Below are 19,367 nucleotides of genomic sequence, written 5' to 3' on the forward strand. Positions count from 1 at the left end.
TACATTAGTGGCAGAGTCTGGCTTCAGTCTTCTGTTGGGGGAGGCCTAATAAACTGGTTGAGTTATTGGAAAAGAAAATTGGAAAATTATGCATCATCAATATTTGAGTATTCTCAGGTAGATGTGTGCCATTTATTACTAACATTAATATGTTATTTAGTTATATGTTGGAAAATTCTTCTGTTACAATTTGGTGAAAATCTCAAGTAGGGGTGTGACATAATATATAGTGTGCAATGTTATGTTTATTTTGTTGAGGTAGTGTATTCTTGAAATGTTTTTTTTTTTTTTTTGATGATGGGTTCATATCACCAAGAATATTATGGTGGACCTGAAGTGCAAGACAAATTGACATGTCTGAAAACAAAATTACAAAAAAATAAAACAAATGAACATACAAAAAATAATTACATTCAAGAAAACAAAATTACCAAAGAAAACAAATATTTTACATGGACAAAAAAAAGTACATTTCAGAAAAACAAATTTTCAAAAATTAAAACAAATTTACAAGATGCGAAACACTTTTACCAGCACTGAAACACTTTTACAAACTGCGATTTCTGACGGAAAGGGAGGATCTAAGACACAGGAAGTGCTTGATGCGGACCCTCCTTTTCAGTCAAGCTGCTTCACAATGAGAGAGTGGAGTTATGGACACTAAACTATGTTTTGTGGCACGTATTTTAGCAGCAGCAGTAAATGCAAAAACTGTCCTGTCCTGTACTGTAGCTGCGCACCGCGGGGCAGCAGCAACAGGACAGGGACATTTTTTGCATTTACTGCTGCTACTAAAATACGTGCCACAAAACATAGTTTAGTGACAGTGCAGTGACATCACTGCACCCACCCCTACACTCAACTCAGCCACTTTAATTAATATGACATATTCAAAACTAGTTATCCTAGATAGTATTTGTAATTAATTATTAATTGTAATATTAAATTAGTATAATAATCAATTGTAAATACTAAATAATTCATTTGGATCATGCCTCACACTCTATATCTGTGTGACTGTCTCTTTCTTTTCAATTTTTTACCTGTATCTTTTTTATCCACATCTCTCTCTCTCTCGTTCTCTCTGCATTATTATTATTATTATTATTATTATTATTATTATTATTATTATTATTATTATTATTATTATTATTATTATTATGTTTCATGTCTTAGTTTCTTTATTTTGACTCAAATCTTTACCTTTAAATTATCGCCGCCATTTGAAGTCTCTCCTCGTGTGCGCGCTCCCGCTTGTCTCGCCCCCCCTCCGCCTCTCCGCCTCTCCGCCTCTGTGCTAAACGCCGAGGCCAACTTACACACTCATACACACACCATCTCAGCTAGGCGATTTTTTTTCCAGGGCTGTTCGAGAAGATGGTGGAGGAGCTCTCCCCGAGCCCGTGCTGCTGCTGCTGCTGCTCGCTGGGCTGAGAGTGCGGGCTGTGGGGGTCGGTGTGGCGGAGCTCCGCGGGGGGAGTGCCGCTGGCGGCGGGCGGGCGGAAGAGAAGCAGCGCAGAGCAGCTCAGCGTCGCTCAGCTTTGGCATGCCGAAAGAGGGAGAGAGAGCGGGCAGAGAAACCCACAGAGGAGCTCCAGCAGCAGAAACCCTGACCGCTCCGCGATCCGGACCGCCTCACACACGGATTATTAACCGCTGACGGGTCTCATATTTCACAGTTTCTCCGGCGTCTCCGGACCAAGGCCGTTATGGAGGAGCCTCGCCGGCTTGGGCTGCTCCTTCTCCGCGTGGCGATCAGAGCTGCAGCCGCCGCTGCCAAGACGCTTCTCGGCCTGAGACAACTTCACTGTGGGAAACACTAAGAAAACACGGATTTAACGCTTTACCTCCGGACATTTCGAGTATTTTAAAGTTTAAGTGTTAAGGAGGCCAGTCGGGCGTAAACTGATGGGTATTAGGGTTTGTTAAGCGATAGAAACAGAAATAACTGAGGATATTTAAGTTTTTCCTGGCGGTTTCGGGCGAAGCAGATACGCTTCAGTTTTCAGTTATTTTGGTTCTCTGTGTGTGAGTATGTGTGTGTGTGCGAGTGTATATGAAGGAGTGTGTGTATCAGAGTGTGTACGAATGTGAGAACCAGATGTGTACAGCCGTGTTGTAGCTACAGGCTAAAGGGAATGTCACTTTAGCACTTTTTTAGCGCATTGTTTTTGTGTTGTTTTCGGGCCGCCGTGCCGTGAGTTTTGAACGCGGGGACGCGGAGGGTTGATATCCGGATTGGGAGTTCAGGAAAGGACGGGGCTCCTCCTTGGGAATAGGCCCGATATGCCCCTCTACAGCAAACTCGACACGGGCATTAGGGGCTAGTGGGCTCTGGTGGCTAGTTCGGACATAGAAGAGGACAACAAAAACACCGTAATGTATTTAAGTAGTCTCGTTTTTTTACTTTAGGGAATGTTTAAAAAGCTAACTTTAGCTAAAGCAACTTATAACGTTATCGTTACTGGCAGTGTGGACGTACTTTGGAGAGTTAGTGAACCGTCAGTTTATAGTCAGGAGGAGGAAAACAAGTTGTTTTAAACTTATCAAAATTTCCTCTCCCTCTAAACTGTCACACTGTGATAAGACTTCAAGCGATTATCCAAAAAAGGAAAGATACAAGTAGATTTGGATATAAAAGGAACAAACAGAGTTGTAAGGGAAATCTTTAAATATGATTGTTGAATGTGTTTTTTGGCTGGAAAGGGAAGGGAAATTCATGGCATCAAGGCACTAAAGATGATTAAAAAAAGGGAATAAAAGTCACTTTTAGGAGTGCCAAACCTCTGGACAGTTGTGCCCTGTTATTCTACATTATGTGGGATTTAGATCTGGTGTGTTTGCCTTGAGGGTGAATCGACAACGATGTGTTTTCCCGAGAAGGCCGGAGCGGATGAACGGCGTTCGCAGCCTTGGCAAGAGCAAAAGTACACACAAGTGCCTCAGAGCCTCGGAGCATAATGGGATCTGAGTGCTGACGCAACCCGAGCCTGGATAATGAACTGCTCAAGAGTCTGAGACGGTCCATCACAAGACCCAAGGGCTCAGAGGAGCACGGAAACACGTCTGCTCTTGGGCTAGACTCTGGCCAAGCTCAGAAACTCCACTTTGTTTGCCTTTTTTGCTCCATCTGCCTTCACTGTTCTAGTTCTTTTTTGAGCAGAGAGCCACTGGGCAACATGCGGGCAACCTAATCAGAGCTGAAGCAGAGTTGTCATGGCATCTTCACGACAGCAGTGGGAGCGGCCGACCCGGGGCACAGAGGTCAGCTGCGACAGCCAAGGAGGAGGTTTGACTGTACGGGTTGTGGACACCCGCTCTGAACCAGAAAACGGGGGCAAGGCCTCGAGTGAGCCAGAGCTCATGGGCACACCCAAGCAATGCAAGTACAGCATCTCCTCCAGTTGCAGCAGTTCGGGGGAGTCTGGCGTTCGCAGGACGGTGATGACCAGCCTACGCAGCCATAGGGCCGTTCCACAGCTATTCGAGCGTTCGGCAGCCCAGTGCTGGGACCCTAAATTTGACTCCTCCATCCTGGAGGAGGCATGCAGGGAAAGGTGCTTCCCGCAGACACAGAGGCGATTCCGCTACGTACTCTTCTACCTGTTCACTGCGGCTATCCTCTGGAGTGTCTACATTGGGGTCAGCAGCTCCCAGTGCATGCTTGCAACATTCTTGCTCCCAACAGCCAGCTTCCTAATCCTGTGCCTCCTCCTGTTCTTGTTCACCTTCTCGCGGCCTTATGTGCGACTCTATAACCAGGCCTCTCTGCTTCTTATTGTAATCACATTTGGAATAACATTGGCGCCTCAGACACAGACGGCCAGTTTCTTTCACTACGAGTGGCAGAGGGATGCCAACAGGACTCACGTTGTGGAGCCTCCAGCTCCATGTATCTCACCAGTAGGGACCTTTTCTCTGTGCATGGAGGTGCTGCTCCTGCTCTACAGCATGCTCCACCTGCGCCTGTATGCTTCAGTTTTGCTGGGGATTCTCTACTCAGTTCTGTTTGAGACTCTTGGTTGGTTCCACCTGACCCATGTAGGTGGCGAGGAAGAAGCGAACAGCTCTTTAATGCAGCTGGTGCTGGGCAAAGTCCTTCTCCACCTGTGTGCCCATGTGATTGGCATCCACTTGTTCATTATGTCTGAGGTGCGCTCTCGTAGCACTTTCCTGAAGGTGGGCCAGGCAATCATGCATGGTAAGGATTTGGAAGTGGAGAAAGCTCTCAAGGAGCGCATGATCCACTCTGTAATGCCGCAGGTCGTCGCCGACGAGCTGATGAAGCAGGGCGATGATGAGAGCGAGAATTCTGGCAAACGCTACAGTGCAACTGGCACCGGACAGGCCTCAGCCTCCACAGGCCCGACCTCGTCCTCCAGCCCTAAGAGCAACAAACGCAAGAAGACATCTATCCCACGTGGACAGATTATCTTCCGGCCTTTTAATATGAAGCGCATGGAACCTGTCAGCATCCTGTTTGCCGATATTGTGGGCTTCACCAAGATGAGTGCCAACAAGTCAGCTCACGCACTGGTGGGGCTCCTTAATGATCTGTTTGGACGCTTCGATCGTCTCTGTGAGCTGACACGATGCGAGAAGATCAGCACGCTTGGAGACTGCTACTACTGCGTGGCTGGTTGTCCTGAGCCACGTGAAGACCATGCATACTGCTGTGTGGAGATGGGCCTGGGAATGATACAGGCCATCGAGCAGTTCTGTCAGGAGACACGTGAGACTGTGGATATGCGAGTGGGTGTGCACACAGGGACGGTGCTCTGTGGCATTCTAGGCATTAAACGCTTCAAATTTGATGTCTGGTCTAATGACGTCAACTTGGCCAACCTTATGGAGCAGCTGGGCATGGCTGGGAAGGTTCACCTGTCTGAGGCAACAGCCAGTTTTCTGGATGACCGCTACGTAAGGGAGGATGGGAGGGTGATGGAACGGGCTGGACAGAGTGTCACAGAGCAGCTGAAAGGTAGGAATTTTTTATTTTTGTTTTTATTAAGTTGCATAAAATTATACATTAGCACAAATTAACTTGGTAGTAAATGTCACAATAGTTTTGTCACAAAATTTCACAAAATTGCTTAAATTAGTGTTAATATAGTTACATTTTGTACATTTATGTATGGAAATGTAAAAATTTTGATGAATGGGATAATAGCATCTGCCCAAAATTCCTGGTATATTTTAAAAATAATGAAGCTATAAATGGGTCTCTAAGAGATGTCTTTAAAGAACATTCAAATTGGTGCTGAGCAGTTAATCAAAAAATAATAAAAACTGACAATCTGAACCGCTAATCAATGATATCTTGCGTATGTGGGTTATTAACAACTATCTCTTATTAATCACTAAATTCTGTTTGTTCTTTCTCCATTGTATGTACTGTCACTTTCAATTCATTTATGTAATCACATGAGACCCTCTGTCATGGAAGCAATGTAAAGGAGAACTGGAACATTGAACCAATTGAGCAACTGGAAATAAAGTAAAACGCTAAGTCTGTCATTCGTTAAAATAGATTTTCATTTATTGTTATTGAGGTAAAATGTTCAGTCAGCTGTGATACTTATTTGAGGTCTTTACACTAGTCAGGATTTCCTAAACCTGTAGCTGTTATCTTCTTTAAATGACTGTGATGTGATTTGCTTCAAACAGCACCTTTTAAAATAATATGCTTTTGATAACAGGGTTGTAAGTTTAAGATGCTAAGTTGCCACCTTGAGCAATGCCTTTAACCCACTGTTATCATTTAGAAACAACTCTGTTCTGGGAGCATAAGGGGTTAACCCTTTCTTTTTGCCTGGCTTACCAAGCATATGCAGATATACAGAAAGACGTGTTTGTAGAGTACAGCTTTTGTACTGTTTAAAATACATATAAAAGGCTGTAAAAGTGCATCAGATTGACCAAAGCCATGTAACAAGTGCCAAACCCTAAAACGGTCTGGTGTATCCTCAGCATGTGCCGGTTTGTAGTTGTTTGGGCTCGCCCTGCCCTTGGCCTACTCATCAGCATACTTGGACAGCGTGAGCGGGTCGTCTTGTATCCGTGCCCTCTGTGTTTGCATGCTGCGCTACGATTTAGCTGTGCATATTTGTATGGAAGCGATAGCAACTGATAAGAACAGAAAACAAGCCTCGCTATCGTGTGGGAGTGTAGTGTACTGAAACGGGGCCCAATCGAGGGACGGGCCTAAACCTGTGGAGAAAAAGGACAGATTCTGCCAAACCAAATTTCTCCTTAGGCCTACTTAAATAAATAAGCCGAAAAATTTAAGGATAACTCCTGACCGTCTTTTGAGGTTGCCCAGTCTCTGACCCACATAGTCTTTAGCAGGTTTGACCACTGATCTTTGCAAAAGGTAAGCAGTTCTGGCTTGCTTTTGGTTAGCATTAGGGTGCATTATTTTTTTAAAGGGATTCCTTTACTAGAAGAGGTAAAGGAAGGGGGTTCCTCTGCAAACTTGCTACTAGCTCTATCGTTAGTCCTGATAGCATCATCCAGACACACAGTCTGTCAGATTGTGTTCACCTTCAGCTTTCTTAGTATGATCATCAGCTATATAAAGCTGAGCTTTTGTTTTGATTTAATGACCCAATGACAGACGTGAGTGGAGGCCTGTATTTCTTGCCATTGCTATCTATCTTCTCGGACTTTTAACTTCTTTTTCTGCTTCCTTCTTCCTTTTGCGCTCTTTAGTTTTGCCATCCTCGCTCTCCCGTTCACCCTAAACGAACTCTGCAGGTGTTTCTCTTTTCTCTGTGTCCTCTTTTTCTCTCTCCTGTTTCGTCTTTATCTCTCTGTGAGAACCACCTGTCTCTCGGGGGGGGGGGGGGGGGGGCAGGGGGATGGTGGGCCGGCGGGTCTGTGGATTAAGCATAACAAATTTATGGAAGGGTGCTGATTTTTGTTGCCTTCGTTTAGGACGTTCTCAGATTATGCCAGGGTCCCAGATATAGTGTCATCAGCGCTGCCACCTGTCTGGAGTTAGGATTGTGTGTGCGTGTGGCTGGGTTAAGGCTGGGCAATAAATTTATTTTATTTGGATATCATGGTACATTATGCAACCTTTTATTTAGCATAGAAGCATTTTGGTGCCTAACCTTTTTAACCGATACATGGACTTCTTTTAACCTTGTGCCTATAATAGAACCATGAGTGAATTCACTTCAAGTCCCCTTTGTTGGTTGCTTTCACCCCTACATTGAGACCCACAGTGGCAGTATTCTTTGGACTACAAAGCATTTTGATTTGAGATTTTCCATAGAAAAGAACATACAGTATATGGCTAGGTCTAATTCCTGTCTGGAAAATTGACCCTTAGAATTTTCAGGTTGGTCTGAACCAAAATGAGTAAGATGTGTAAATGGTGCCATGAGCCATGGTCTGACCCAAAGAACCCAACTTTGTCTGGTCCAAAAGCTCTGATTTTCAGCTCTGTTTTGGTAATTTGGTAATTGTATTGGTGTGCAATTAATCAAATGTTAGATTGTGTAAAAGATCGTTGTGATTTTTGCCCTATTGCCCACCCCTACCAGGGGGGTGGAGCTCTGGAAGAGAGATAGGATGTGGACTCCAGTGTCTCAGGTGTTCAGCTGTAAGGTGTGTGTGTGTGTGGTATCAGTCCATCAGCACTTTGCCCTGCTGTTTCCTCTCCATTCTGTCCTCCCTTTACGATGACTCTCTGCTTTGTCCGCGTAAAGCCATACCCCAGCGTTCCCCAGCGCTTCAGCCGGTGCCCAGGCAGCATCTGGATGTTGTTCAAAGTGATACCAGCATTATCTCATTTTAGATGGACTTTCTGTTCCAGGGCTCTAAACTAGACTAACTAGACTACTGAGAGAGTGCTGTGCCATGTTGGAGCTCTACTTTGGTACAAGGCCTGTTTCCCATCAAACTCGGTGCAGAGTTAAACTGATGACCGTTTGGCAATGTACCGGCCATTCTAACCACTGAGTTATGATATATAATTTTTGCAGCTGGGGTTGGAACAAAGGTTTTGTCACTGTTTTCATTGGTAACATTAGTTTTCTTTCATTAATCTAAAACTAAGAGTAGTTAACACCGGGAATCCTTGACTTATTCTTGGTCCTAACTATTCTAGCCTTCAAGTCTGCTAATAATATAAAGTCATATGTCAGTTGTAATGTAAGAGCTTGGGAATACCCACACCTGTTTAAGTTGTGCGGTGTTACCTTGTGTGTAAACTGGCCAGTGTGCTCATGATAGCAAAGTAACGTATTATGGGAGGGGAAGAAAGACCTGATAGTGGGTGCCAGATGGATGTGACATTCCATTTCTGAAGTTCAGGAATTTAACAATCCTCGATCCACAGTGTGACGTGTACCAGAAATGTGATCTAGGGAATTGTTACCCATAGTAGACAGCACAGTGGCTTACTGCACGTTAACAAACTCGTTAACTGGTTCAGACCAGAAAAAACAAACTTCAGGTGTGAGAATGCCCTCTTTACATAGGTAAAGACTAAGATTTTCAAACATGCTTTGAAAATATCAGAAGGCCACCAGTTTCTCTAGAGCTCAATCAAAGGGCTAATGGTTTACTCCTTCACACCATCAGCACCAGTTACTTCTAAAAAAGCTTTCAACCTAGATATCAGTTTGAGTGAAAATCCTGATTCATTTGTCTTGAATTTGTCTTGTGTCAGTCCAAAATTAGTATGTTTTCAGTTTTACTTAAAGGACGTACAACAGTAAGCTAACAATGTAACACTTATTTGACTTAACAGTGGTGCACAGGGATTAACAGCACTTGTTTCCATTTATTTCAGATGTAATCTTGAAGTCAACACATGAGAAGTAATGTGGAAGTAAGGACACGTCTAAATTTCACGTGTTGAAGTTGCAATCTGAATAGTTGATATTAATGCACAAAGTTAAAGGCCACTCTTCTGGAAATGAAAAAGCTGTCTATCTAAAGCCAGGGCAGCACATTTTGGCCTTAGCTGTGTTCAGAGACAGTCATGTGAAATTCATTTTTAGACACAGAATTGTGTCAGGGATGACTTGGAGCTCGTGTTTGATGGAGAGTGACTAGTTCAGTTTGGGGACGGCTGAGTGTATGGCTGTCTGAGATCTGAGAGGGACAGGACTCTGGTGGGGTTGAATGAGGGCTGGCCTACATATTTTTAATGTATCATTGCTGTGCTTGTAGCCTCACTGCAGTACTGATACTAATGCATATCAGCCCTGAGGTAGTGATGTGTCTTCGTATCGTACGCAATAATAAAAAAACATTTTTTTGACATGCAAAAAATCCATATTGTGTTTATAACAATATTTTTAATAGCAATCTATTTTGTATTTGTTTTGCTATTTACTGTGTTTACTTTTAAATATTTTTGTGCAGTGTATGCGTTTCACTGATAATTTGTGGTATTACAGTATTTATTTATTTAATTCAAAATCAGGGTCTTGGTAAGTTACTGTTTATAAAATAAACCAATGTGTTTATTTTTTTGTTTTCTACAGAAGTGTTATTTTGTGTTTACATTAATGCAAATAGTCTTTTACTTTACTGTTTCAGCAGTTTGTTAATAGTTATGATATTCCACACTACATACTCTGTGTGGTTATGATGCACTGCAACATGAGGCCGAAACTTCTCATGTATTGTCTATATCATGAAAAATGATGATTAAATTGTGATGGAGGCATGAGAATTTGCAGTGACGTATGTAGGCATAGCAACTAATCACAAAATGGATCAAGACTTTAATATTGTATGTACTAACCTGCCAAACCCACACTAAGATTAGTATATTCAGGATATCTGTAGAATCTAAAATATCCCCAATTTAGCAGAGCCCTATTTTCAATGTCCAAACAGTTTTATTTTTGTTTGTAAAAACTGGTCATTTATTTTTGTTTGAAATGTTGTTTGCTGTAAGTGTAATATGGGTGTTATGCCAAAGTGTCTATATTTTCTAAATAGTATTAAAGGCTTACATTTTATTTACTCATGCAGATCTGCAGACATCTCAGCCAGTATATAGTAGGGCTGCACAATAATTTAATATCCATATATATTGCAATAAAAAACATATTAATAATGGTGAACTGTACACATTTCCAGTAGTTCTATATATCGTAGAAGGTGCACCGGATTATAAGACGCACTATCAATAAACGTCTATTTACTGGTATTTACTGGAACTTCTAATTCAGCAGGGCTTGTTGCTGAAGGGCTTGTTGTAGGTTAACTAAGTTAAGTAAAGCTAAGCTAAGTAAACAAAAAAAAAAGACTTTCTTTTATGTGAAACGAGCTCTGGATGTTAATCTACACAGAATTTTCTCTTGAACACTGTTCATTTGGGTAAGTAAAGCACACCTGTTTCTTTACAGTAAGCTTAGATTCCTGGAGACTGGAGCATTAACATTAGCGGGAAACCACCAGGCCAATATTAGCGGTTGGTCCCACATAGCTCCTTTTAACAGGCTACAGTCTGATATACTCACCTCTGCACAACAAAAGAGCTAGCGTGGTTCGCAGCTTATGCTAATGCTGCTCCAGCAGGGCTAGCCAGGGTAGCAACAGGCTACAGACTTGTAATACTCACATCTGAACAACAGAAGACCTAGCGCATAATCTGGTTAGCAGGTAATGCTAATGTTGCTTCTACAACAATAGCCGGGGTTAGCAGCAGGCTAATAATACTCTCCTCTAAACCAGGAAATAGCGGTTAGAAGCTAATGCTAATTCTACTCCAGCGCACTGACGATTTTTGGGAAAATTTGGATTTTACATGCGCCTTATAGTGCGATAAATACTGTACATGATTTACAACATCTGTCACTGACTGATGCAAATATTACATTTTTTAGTGGTTTGTAGGTAAAGATTTGTTTTTTATGGCTTGATATTGCTCATACCGATATCGGAATGATCACATGAACCGAAATTATGCAATATATTGTAATGTACATTTTAGTAATTTTGCCCAACCCTATTATATAGTCTAGATGTTATAGTTTTAGTGTGTAGTACAAAACTGGGACTATGGAAGTATCAAATTCTATCAAACAATAATTGGATATAGACATCCTGTCCGGTAAACAAACTACTGGTGTGTACAGCTTTAATCTTACTGATCATGTGCAGAAATTAGGCCTGTTACAGTAATTACATTATTGATTTAATTTAATAATTTTTTCAGTGTCAAGTATACGGTCAGAACCTAATAAAGTAAGTTAGCAGATATGTCAGATTTGTTTAAAAACAATGGTATTAAATTAAAGAATGTTGTAAAATTAATGAAATTGATATTTGAGGTGTTAATCGCTTGCTAGTATTCCCCAGTATTGTTGGAAGGGAGACAGTAATAATTGTAGTGTGGTTTAGGTCTGGAAGACTAGATTTAGACTAGTGTTTTTACTGTGTTAAAATATCTCAGGCTAGTTTTTATTTAGAATTGGTTAATGTGCTGAGTTATAGAAGGAGGCAACGTACCATCAACTGTGTGTGTGTCCATGCTTGCTCAAAAGTGTGTGTGTTTGAGTGTGAGAGAGAGCGAGAGAGCGCCTGAGAGTCAACAGTTTGGAGGAAGTTCTCTGTGCTGACCTGTCCACACAATAAATGCTCATTTATGGCAAGAATCCAAAATCAGCCTGACAACAATCTTGTGACACCATAACCTTTTTGTTGAATTGCCCAATCTGCCCACCTGTTCCCCCCAGCATTCTGAAATACTGCATTTTAGCTGATGCTCCCAACAGGCTTACAATGCTAGTGTGGAGCTACTCTGAGCTTTTTAATGGTGTATAAATAGTGTTTTCTTTGCATGGTGAATGCTATGCCTGTATCTAGCATTGTAAGAATTCTGGGCTAGTCAACAAAACTAAATACTCATTATTATGTGACACTACAACCCCAAGTCAATTTCACACCGGAACTCTCCTTTACAGCAATTAAGATATTATTGTAGACCATATACACTATATTGGCAAAAGTATCCGCTCGTCTGCATTGTGTTTGGTGATGTAAGTCTTTGATACAGCACGCCAATGGAAAACCATTTAATGAAGCTCTGTACACTCTACTGTTCTTAAGCTAGTAAGAAGTTTGGAGGTCTATTGTGGAGGCTATTGTGAAAGGTGTAGTGGTAGTGATATAATAAAAATAATCATAGTGGTATTGTTTTATTCACTTGGTGCGGCCTCCGTTTTTGGCTTTCTCTGTTCAGGAGAGGCAGGAGTCGGTGTCGGGGATGATTAGGTGCTCTGACCCTGTGATACACAGCAGCAGTGTGTGTCGGGAATGACTGGGTGTTTTGGCACCGTGCTGTCGAACAAATGGCTTCTACACACTGCCAACCTGCTCACCTCACATGGCTTTCTGACTGTATGGGGTGTATGTGGGTGTGAACGATGTACACACACACGCACACGCACACACAAACGCACACAAACACACGCACGCACGCACGCACACACGCACACACACACAAAAAAAAAACACGCGCGCGCAGGCCACCGCTGCTACTCTTATCCCAGTTGTGAGGAGGATTATGTCACTGTCTGCCTTGCGACTCTGAGGTGGGCTATTTCTCGAGTTTTCCCTTGACAGTACCTGACTGCTGCCTGATCCTCATACATGAGTGTGTATTTAAAGGGCAGGGTATATCCAGACCTAATATAAATGTAAAGATTTATTGATGCCCTGAAGGTGGAGATTCAGCTGCTTTGGAATTAGAACCCTAATATTTGACCACATTCTGATTTTTGAAAAAAAAAAAAAAATGTATGCAAATAATTTTACACATGTGCCGAAGAGTGTGTTCATGAGAACGGGGGTTTTGCCATGTTTTCGGTTTTACAGTCTAATATTCTCACCTCCAAGGCATGGTAAGCAGCTAATGCTAACACTGCACCAGCAGTTCTAGCTGGAGTTTTGCAGCAGGCTACAGGCCAATAATACTTTAAATGACAAAGGCGCTGGAGTTTAATAACAGATGGATGGTGCTGTGCTCGTTAGATTAGTAGGTTGTGGGGTTTAATAACAGGTGGATGGTGCTGTGCTGGTTAGATTAGTAGGTTCTGGGGTTTAATAACAGATGGATGGTGCTGTGCTGGTTAGATTAGTAGGTTCTGGGGTTTAATAACAGGTGGATGGTGCTGTGCTGGTTAGATTAGTAGGTTGTGGGTTTAATAACAGGTGGATGGTGCTGTGCTGGTTAGATTAGTAGGTTGTGGGTTTAATAACAGATGGATGGTGCTGTGCTGGTTGGATTAGTATGTTGTGGGGTTTAATAACAGATGGATGGTGCTGTGCTCGTTAGATTAGTAGGTTCTGGGGTTTAATAACAGGTGGATGGTGCTGTGCTGGTTAGATTAGTATGTTGTGGGGTTTAATAACAGATGGATGGTGCTGTGCTGGTTAGATTAGTAGGTTGTGGGGTTTAATAACAGGTGGATGGTGCTGTGCTGGTTAGATTAGTAGGTTCTGGGGTTTAATAACAGGTGGATGGTGCTGTGCTGGTTAGATTAGTAGGTTCTGGGGTTTAATAACAGGTGGATGGTGCTGTGCTGGTTAGATTAGTAGGTTGTGGGGTTTAATAACAGATGGATGGTGCTGTGCTGGTTAGATTAGTAGGTTCTGGGGTTTAATAACAGATGGATGGTGCTGTGCTGGTTAGATTAGTAGGTTGTGGGGTTTAATAACAGGTGGATGGTGCTGTGCTGGTTAGATTAGTAGGTTGTGGGGTTTAATAACAGATGGATGGTGCTGTGCTGGTTAGATTAGTATGTTGTGGGGTTTAATAACAGGTGGATGGTGCTGTGCTGGTTAGATTAGTATGTTGTGGGGTTTAATAACAGGTGGATGGTGCTGTGCTGGTTAGATTAGTATGTTGTGGGGTTTAATAACAGATGGATGGTGCTGTGCTGGTTAGATTAGTATGTTGTGGGGTTTAATAACAGGTGGATGGTGCTGTGCTGGTTAGATTAGTAGGTTGTGGGGTTTAATAACAGATGGATGGTGCTGTGCTGGTTAGATTAGTATGTTGTGGGGTTTAATAACAGGTGGATGGTGCTGTGCTGGTTAGATTAGTAGGTTCTGGGGTTTAATAACAGGTGGATGGTGCTGTGCTCGTTAGATTAGTAGGTTCTGGGGTTTAATAACAGATGGATGGTGCTGTGCTCGTTAGATTAGTAGGTTGTGGGGTTTAATAACAGATGGATGGTGCTGTGCTGGTTAGATTAGTAGGTTCTGGGGTTTAATAACAGGTGGACAGTGTTGGGAAGTAACGGATTACATGTAACGGCGTTACGTAATCAGATTACAAATTATAGGTAACTGTAATCCGTTACAGTTACTGCTTCAGTAAGTGGTAATCAGATTACAGTTACTCTGCTAAAATAAAAGGATTACATTGCGGTACTTTCCTATTTTTGCTCTTCCAATCCAACACTGACAAAACGCAAATAACATTTTGCGGTGAAATCGCTCTGATATGACAGGGAACTCTCTGCCCCTCCTCCCGTCTCGCTGCACACACACACAGGGAAGAGGGGCAGACAGCGCTCACACAGCGAGACCTTTTAATTAACTGACATTTTGGTCAACGAATAAAAACGAGACGAAAATGTTTGGCAGGGACGAAATCCAATCAGAACTGATTTAGTTCTGTGAAAGGTAGGGACCAGTTAAGAAGGGATCCAATCACTGCTACTTTAGCGCCGCGCGCTCAGTTACAAACCCGGGAATTAACCTGTCGTTACGGAGCTCGACTGGAAGTTAACTCGACAGTGTTCAGCAGGGAGAGAGAGAGAGAGACAGAGAGGGGAGAGGCGATATATTTCTCCTTTGACGTCGCGAAAAACAAGATAACGTGTAAACCGCGTGGAGCGACTCCATTACCGGTAAAAACACCACTAATCTTTCAGCTTCTGCAGACCAGAGTCACAGATCTCCATGCAGAGATCCGCGTTTTAATACTGATGTTATTTCATGAGCTGATAGTGTGTTTAACTCGGCAGTGCACTAAAACACAGAACTGATACAGAACCCTAACTCATTAAGATCAGATCATCTGTTTAGTCTCACAGTGGGAAAGATATAGCTAGTGTTAAAACAGGAACAGGTCAGAAAGAACTCAATAATATAACGAAAATAAAACAATAAAATAAGTGAATCTATGAACCCAAAAGTCTGTGTAAAGTTCCTTACAGCACTTTCTCATAAGTTTCTCACTTTAACTCATGAAGTCTCTCAGTACATCCTGAGAGCATCTCTACAGGACAGTGAGTGAATGTGTGTTTTTGATCTCATTTATAGACTGTAGCTCCAGTAGGTGTGCTGTTAGTGCTGGAGATAAAACTAGATCATTTAAAAGTTGTTTTTGCATCTACAGCTCTGTTTAAACTATAATTAAACTATTCAGATGTTTTATGACCTGATTTCTAGAGCAAAATTTTAAATGTAAAATATGTATAGTCACACACCTACAATAATAATAATATACATTAAATCATATATAAATATATTTCACATTCAAACATTAACAATATTACTCAAGTGGTTATTAAACGTTTCATTTCGTATAAGTGTATAGTTAATAATTCAAGGGAACTGATGAAAAAGCATTTACATTTACACCCTTTACATTTTAGTCGACTAAATTTACTGTAATTTTAGTCGACTATATTCTTATGACATTAAGTCGACTAAAACTAAAAACATTTCAGATGACTAAATTGTGACTAAAACTAAATGCTATTTTCATCACAAAACTATGACTAAGACTAAATCAAAATTTGTTGTCAAAATTAACACTGGTGGCAAACCTGCAAATAGATAGCTTACAGTTGTTGTTACATTGTTTGGTTTTTTATGTTTTTTAATGGTTTTATCATCAATTTATAGAAGTGTTTCATAAAATTGTTTGATGAAATGTTTTCATAAGTATTTTTATAGAGTGATTAAAAAGGCTGTTTTATTTGTTTATCTAATTGTTAACTGGAAAGAAAAATAAAAGGATAATATGCAATATGTGGTTGCTACATTCATTCAGGCTTAAAAAATGACAATATTGTAAGTAATCCAAAGTAATCAGATTACGTTACTCACTTGAAGTAATGTAACTGATTACGTTACAAATTACATTTTAAGTGATGTAATCAGTAATCTGTAAGGGATTACATTTTAAAAGTAACCTTCCCAACACTGCAGGTGGATGGTGCTGTGCTGGTTAGATTAGTAGGTTCTAGGGTTTAATAACAGGTGGATGGTGCTGTGCTGGTTAGATTAGTATGTTGTGGGGTTTAATAACAGGTGGATGGTGCTGTGCTGGTTAGATTAGTAGGTTGTGGGGTTTAATAACAGATGGATGGTGCTGTGCTGGTTAGATTAGTAGGTTCTAGGGTTTAATAACAGATGGATGGTGCTGTGCTGGTTAGATTAGTAGGTTCTGGGGTTTAATAACAGGTGGATGGTGCTGTGCTCGTTAGATTAGTAGGTTCTGGGGTTTAATAACAGGTGGATGGTGCTGTGCTGGTTAGATTAGTAGGTTCTGGGGTTAAATAACAGGTGGATGGTGCTGTGCTGGTTAGATTAGTAGGTTCTGGGGTTTAATAACAGATGGATGGTGCTGTGCTGGTTAGATTAGTATGTTGTGGGGTTTAATAACAGGTGGATGGTGCTGTGCTGGTTAGATTAGTAGGTTCTGGGGTTTAATAACAGGTGGATGGTGCTGTGCTCGTTAGATTAGTAGGTTCTGGGGTTTAATAACAGATGGATGGTGCTGTGCTGGTTAGATTAGTATGTTGTGGGGTTAAATAACAGGTGGATGGTGCTGTGCTGGTTAGATTAGTAGGTTGTGGGTTTAATAACAGATGGATGGTGCTGTGCTGGTTAGATTAGTAGGTTCTGGGGTTAAATAACAGGTGGATGGTGCTGTGCTGGTTAGATTAGTAGGTTGTGGGTTTAATAACAGATGGATGGTGCTGTGCTGGTTAGATTAGTAGGTTGTGGGGTTTAATAACAGATGGATGGTGCTGTGCTGGTTAGATTAGTAGGTTCTGGGGTTTAATAACAGATGGATGGTGCTGTGCTGGTTAGATTAGTAGGTTCTGGGGTTTAATAACAGGTGGATGGTGCTGTGCTGGTTAGATTAGTAGGTTCTGGGGTTTAATAACAGGTGGATGGTGCTGTGCTGGTTAGATTAGTAGGTTCTGGGGTTTAATAACAGGTGGATGGTGCTGTGCTGGTTAGATTAGTAGGTTCTGGGGTTTAATAACAGGTGGATGGTGCTGTGCTGGTTAGATTAGTAGGTTCTGGGGTTTAATAACAGGTGGATGGTGCTGTGCTGGTTAGATTAGTAGGTTCTGGGGTTTAATAACAGGTGGATGGTGCTGTGCTGGTTAGATTAGTATGTTGTGGGGTTTAATAACAGATGGATGGTGCTGTGCTCGTTAGATTAGTAGGTTCTGGGGTTTAATAACAGGTGGATGGTGCTGTGCTGGTTAGATTAGTAGGTTGTGGGGTTTAATAACAGATGGATGGTGCTGTGCTGGTTAGATTAGTAGGTTGTGGGGTTTAATAACAGATGGATGGTGCTGTGCTGATTAGATTAGTAGGTTCTGGGGTTAAATAACAGGTGGATGGTGCTGTGCTGGTTAGATTAGTAGGTTGTGGGTTTAATAACAGATGGATGGTGCTGTGCTGGTTAGATTAGTAGGTTCTGGGGTTTAATAACAGGTGGATGGTGCTGTGCTGGTTAGATTAGTAGGTTGTGGGGTTTAATAACAGGTGGATGGTGCTGTGCTCGTTAGATTAGTATGTTGTGAGGTTTAATAACAGATGGATGGTGCTGTGCTGGTTAGATTAGTAGGTTGTGGGGTTTAATAACAGGTGGATGGTGCTGTGCTGGTTAGATTAGTAGGTTGTGGGGTTTAATAACAGGTGGATGGTGCTGTGCTGGTTAGATTAGTAGGTTGTGGGGTTTAATAACAGATGGATGGTGCTGTGCTCGTTAGATTAGTATGTTGTGGGGTTTAATAACAGATGGATGGTGCTGTGCTGGTTAGATTAGTAGGTTCTGGGGTTTAATAACAGATGGATGGTGCTGTGCTCGTTAGATTAGTAGGTTCTGGGGTTTAATAACAGGTGGATGGTGCTGTGCTGGTTAGATTAGTAGGTTGTGGGGTTTAATAACAGATGGATGGTGCTGTGCTGATTAGATTAGTAGGTTGTGGGGTTTAATAACAGATGGATGGTGCTGTGATGGTTAGATTAGTAGGTTCTGGGGTTTAATAACAGGTGGATGGTGCTGTGCTGGTTAGATTAGTAGGTTGTGGGGTTTAATAACAGATGGATGGTGCTGTGCTGATTAGATTAGTAGGTTGTGGGTTTAATAACAGGTGGATGGTGCTGTGCTGGTTAGATTAGTAGGTTGTGGGGTTTAATAACAGATGGATGGTGCTGTGCTGATTAGATTAGTATGTTGTGGGGTTTAATAACAGATGGATGGTGCTGTGCTGGTTAGATTAGTATGTTGTGGGGTTTAATACCAGATGGTTGGTGCTGTGCTGGTTAGATTAGTAGGTTCTGGGGTTTAATAACAGATGGATGGTGCTGTGATGGTTAGATTAGTAGGGTCTGGGGTTTAATAACAGATGGTGCAGAACTCTGCATTAAGGACTGGATAATGTTAGTTTGAATGCTAACTGTTTTCTGAGTTTAATAAATGGTCATAATGTTTTCTCCATATCAAACTGACTGTGTGTATTACCACCATGGTCCAAAGAGCTGACTTCATTTAAATCCTAATTGCATCAGCATTGCTTTCCTTCCTGCCTGTTCTCTGCAGTTCTAGCATGCATCTCTGCTGCTGCTACGCTAACGCTCCATCTGCTCCCAGTTCTTCTCTGAGCTTATCTAGCTAGCATTGGCAGCATCTCTGCACTAAGCACAAGTGTAGTGCTCACACTGAGCATCAGCATTTATGCCTAGCCCCACTTGTCTGTATATCGCCAATGTATAACGTTATATGCATGTTGTTGCTGTCTGAAAAAAACACACGTCTCCAAAGTTACAGGGGAAAATGTATAGAAATGTATTACAGTGATTATAATACAGTATAAGGAACTGTCAGACTCACATTGTCAAACATGTAAAAAGCAAAATATATACATGAATATATCATACAACAGCAATAATATGGACAAAAGTATTGGGACATCTGCTCATTTATTAATTATTATTTTTTTAATTAGGAGTATTGAAAGAGTTTATCCTGCTTTTCTTTGTCTTTCTACTAGATTTCGGAGCATTGCTGTAAGGATTTGATAGCACCCAGATGTTTTAATATCACTCAGAACCCGCCAGGGGCTGCAATA

At 41.6% G+C, this 19,367-nt stretch overlaps 1 protein-coding gene and 1 long non-coding RNA gene across 32 annotated transcripts; both read left to right on the top strand.

Annotated features, from left to right (window-relative positions):
- The first annotated feature begins 1,266 nt into the window (after positions 1 to 1,266).
- Positions 1,267 to 6,844, top strand: LOC125790780 (adenylate cyclase type 9-like). The gene has a single exon (XM_049473261.1). The coding sequence runs from the start codon at positions 3,217 to 3,219 to the stop codon at positions 5,041 to 5,043; it is 1,827 nt and encodes a 608-aa protein (XP_049329218.1). The 5' UTR covers positions 1,267 to 3,216; the 3' UTR covers positions 5,044 to 6,844.
- A 5-nt stretch (positions 6,845 to 6,849) lies between these two features.
- LOC125790781 (uncharacterized) lies at positions 6,850 to 18,632 on the top strand. 31 transcript variants are annotated; one of them, XR_007430509.1, is made up of 6 exons: positions 6,850 to 13,980; positions 14,185 to 14,255; positions 16,252 to 16,659; positions 16,863 to 16,944; positions 17,046 to 17,096; positions 17,607 to 18,107. It is a non-coding gene; the product is annotated as an uncharacterized LOC125790781 (long non-coding RNA). The 31 variants fall into 31 exon arrangements; XR_007430505.1 differs by having other exon boundaries at positions 16,252 to 16,557; positions 16,609 to 16,659; positions 17,046 to 18,107; XR_007430500.1 differs by lacking the exon at positions 16,863 to 16,944 and adding an exon at positions 18,492 to 18,632 and having other exon boundaries at positions 16,252 to 16,741; positions 17,046 to 17,880.
- Positions 18,633 to 19,367: the final 735 nt, after the last annotated feature.

This window comes from Astyanax mexicanus, unplaced genomic scaffold (assembly GCF_023375975.1).
Source record: "Astyanax mexicanus isolate ESR-SI-001 unplaced genomic scaffold, AstMex3_surface scaffold_36, whole genome shotgun sequence".
In the NCBI taxonomy this organism is placed as follows: Eukaryota; Metazoa; Chordata; class Actinopteri; order Characiformes; family Acestrorhamphidae; genus Astyanax; species Astyanax mexicanus.

Bases quoted from the DNA above. Each gene is read 5' to 3' on its own strand.
- LOC125790780 (XM_049473261.1), top strand. From the start codon at position 3,217: ATGGCATCTTCACGACAGCAGTGGGAGCGGCCGACCCGGGGCACAGAG.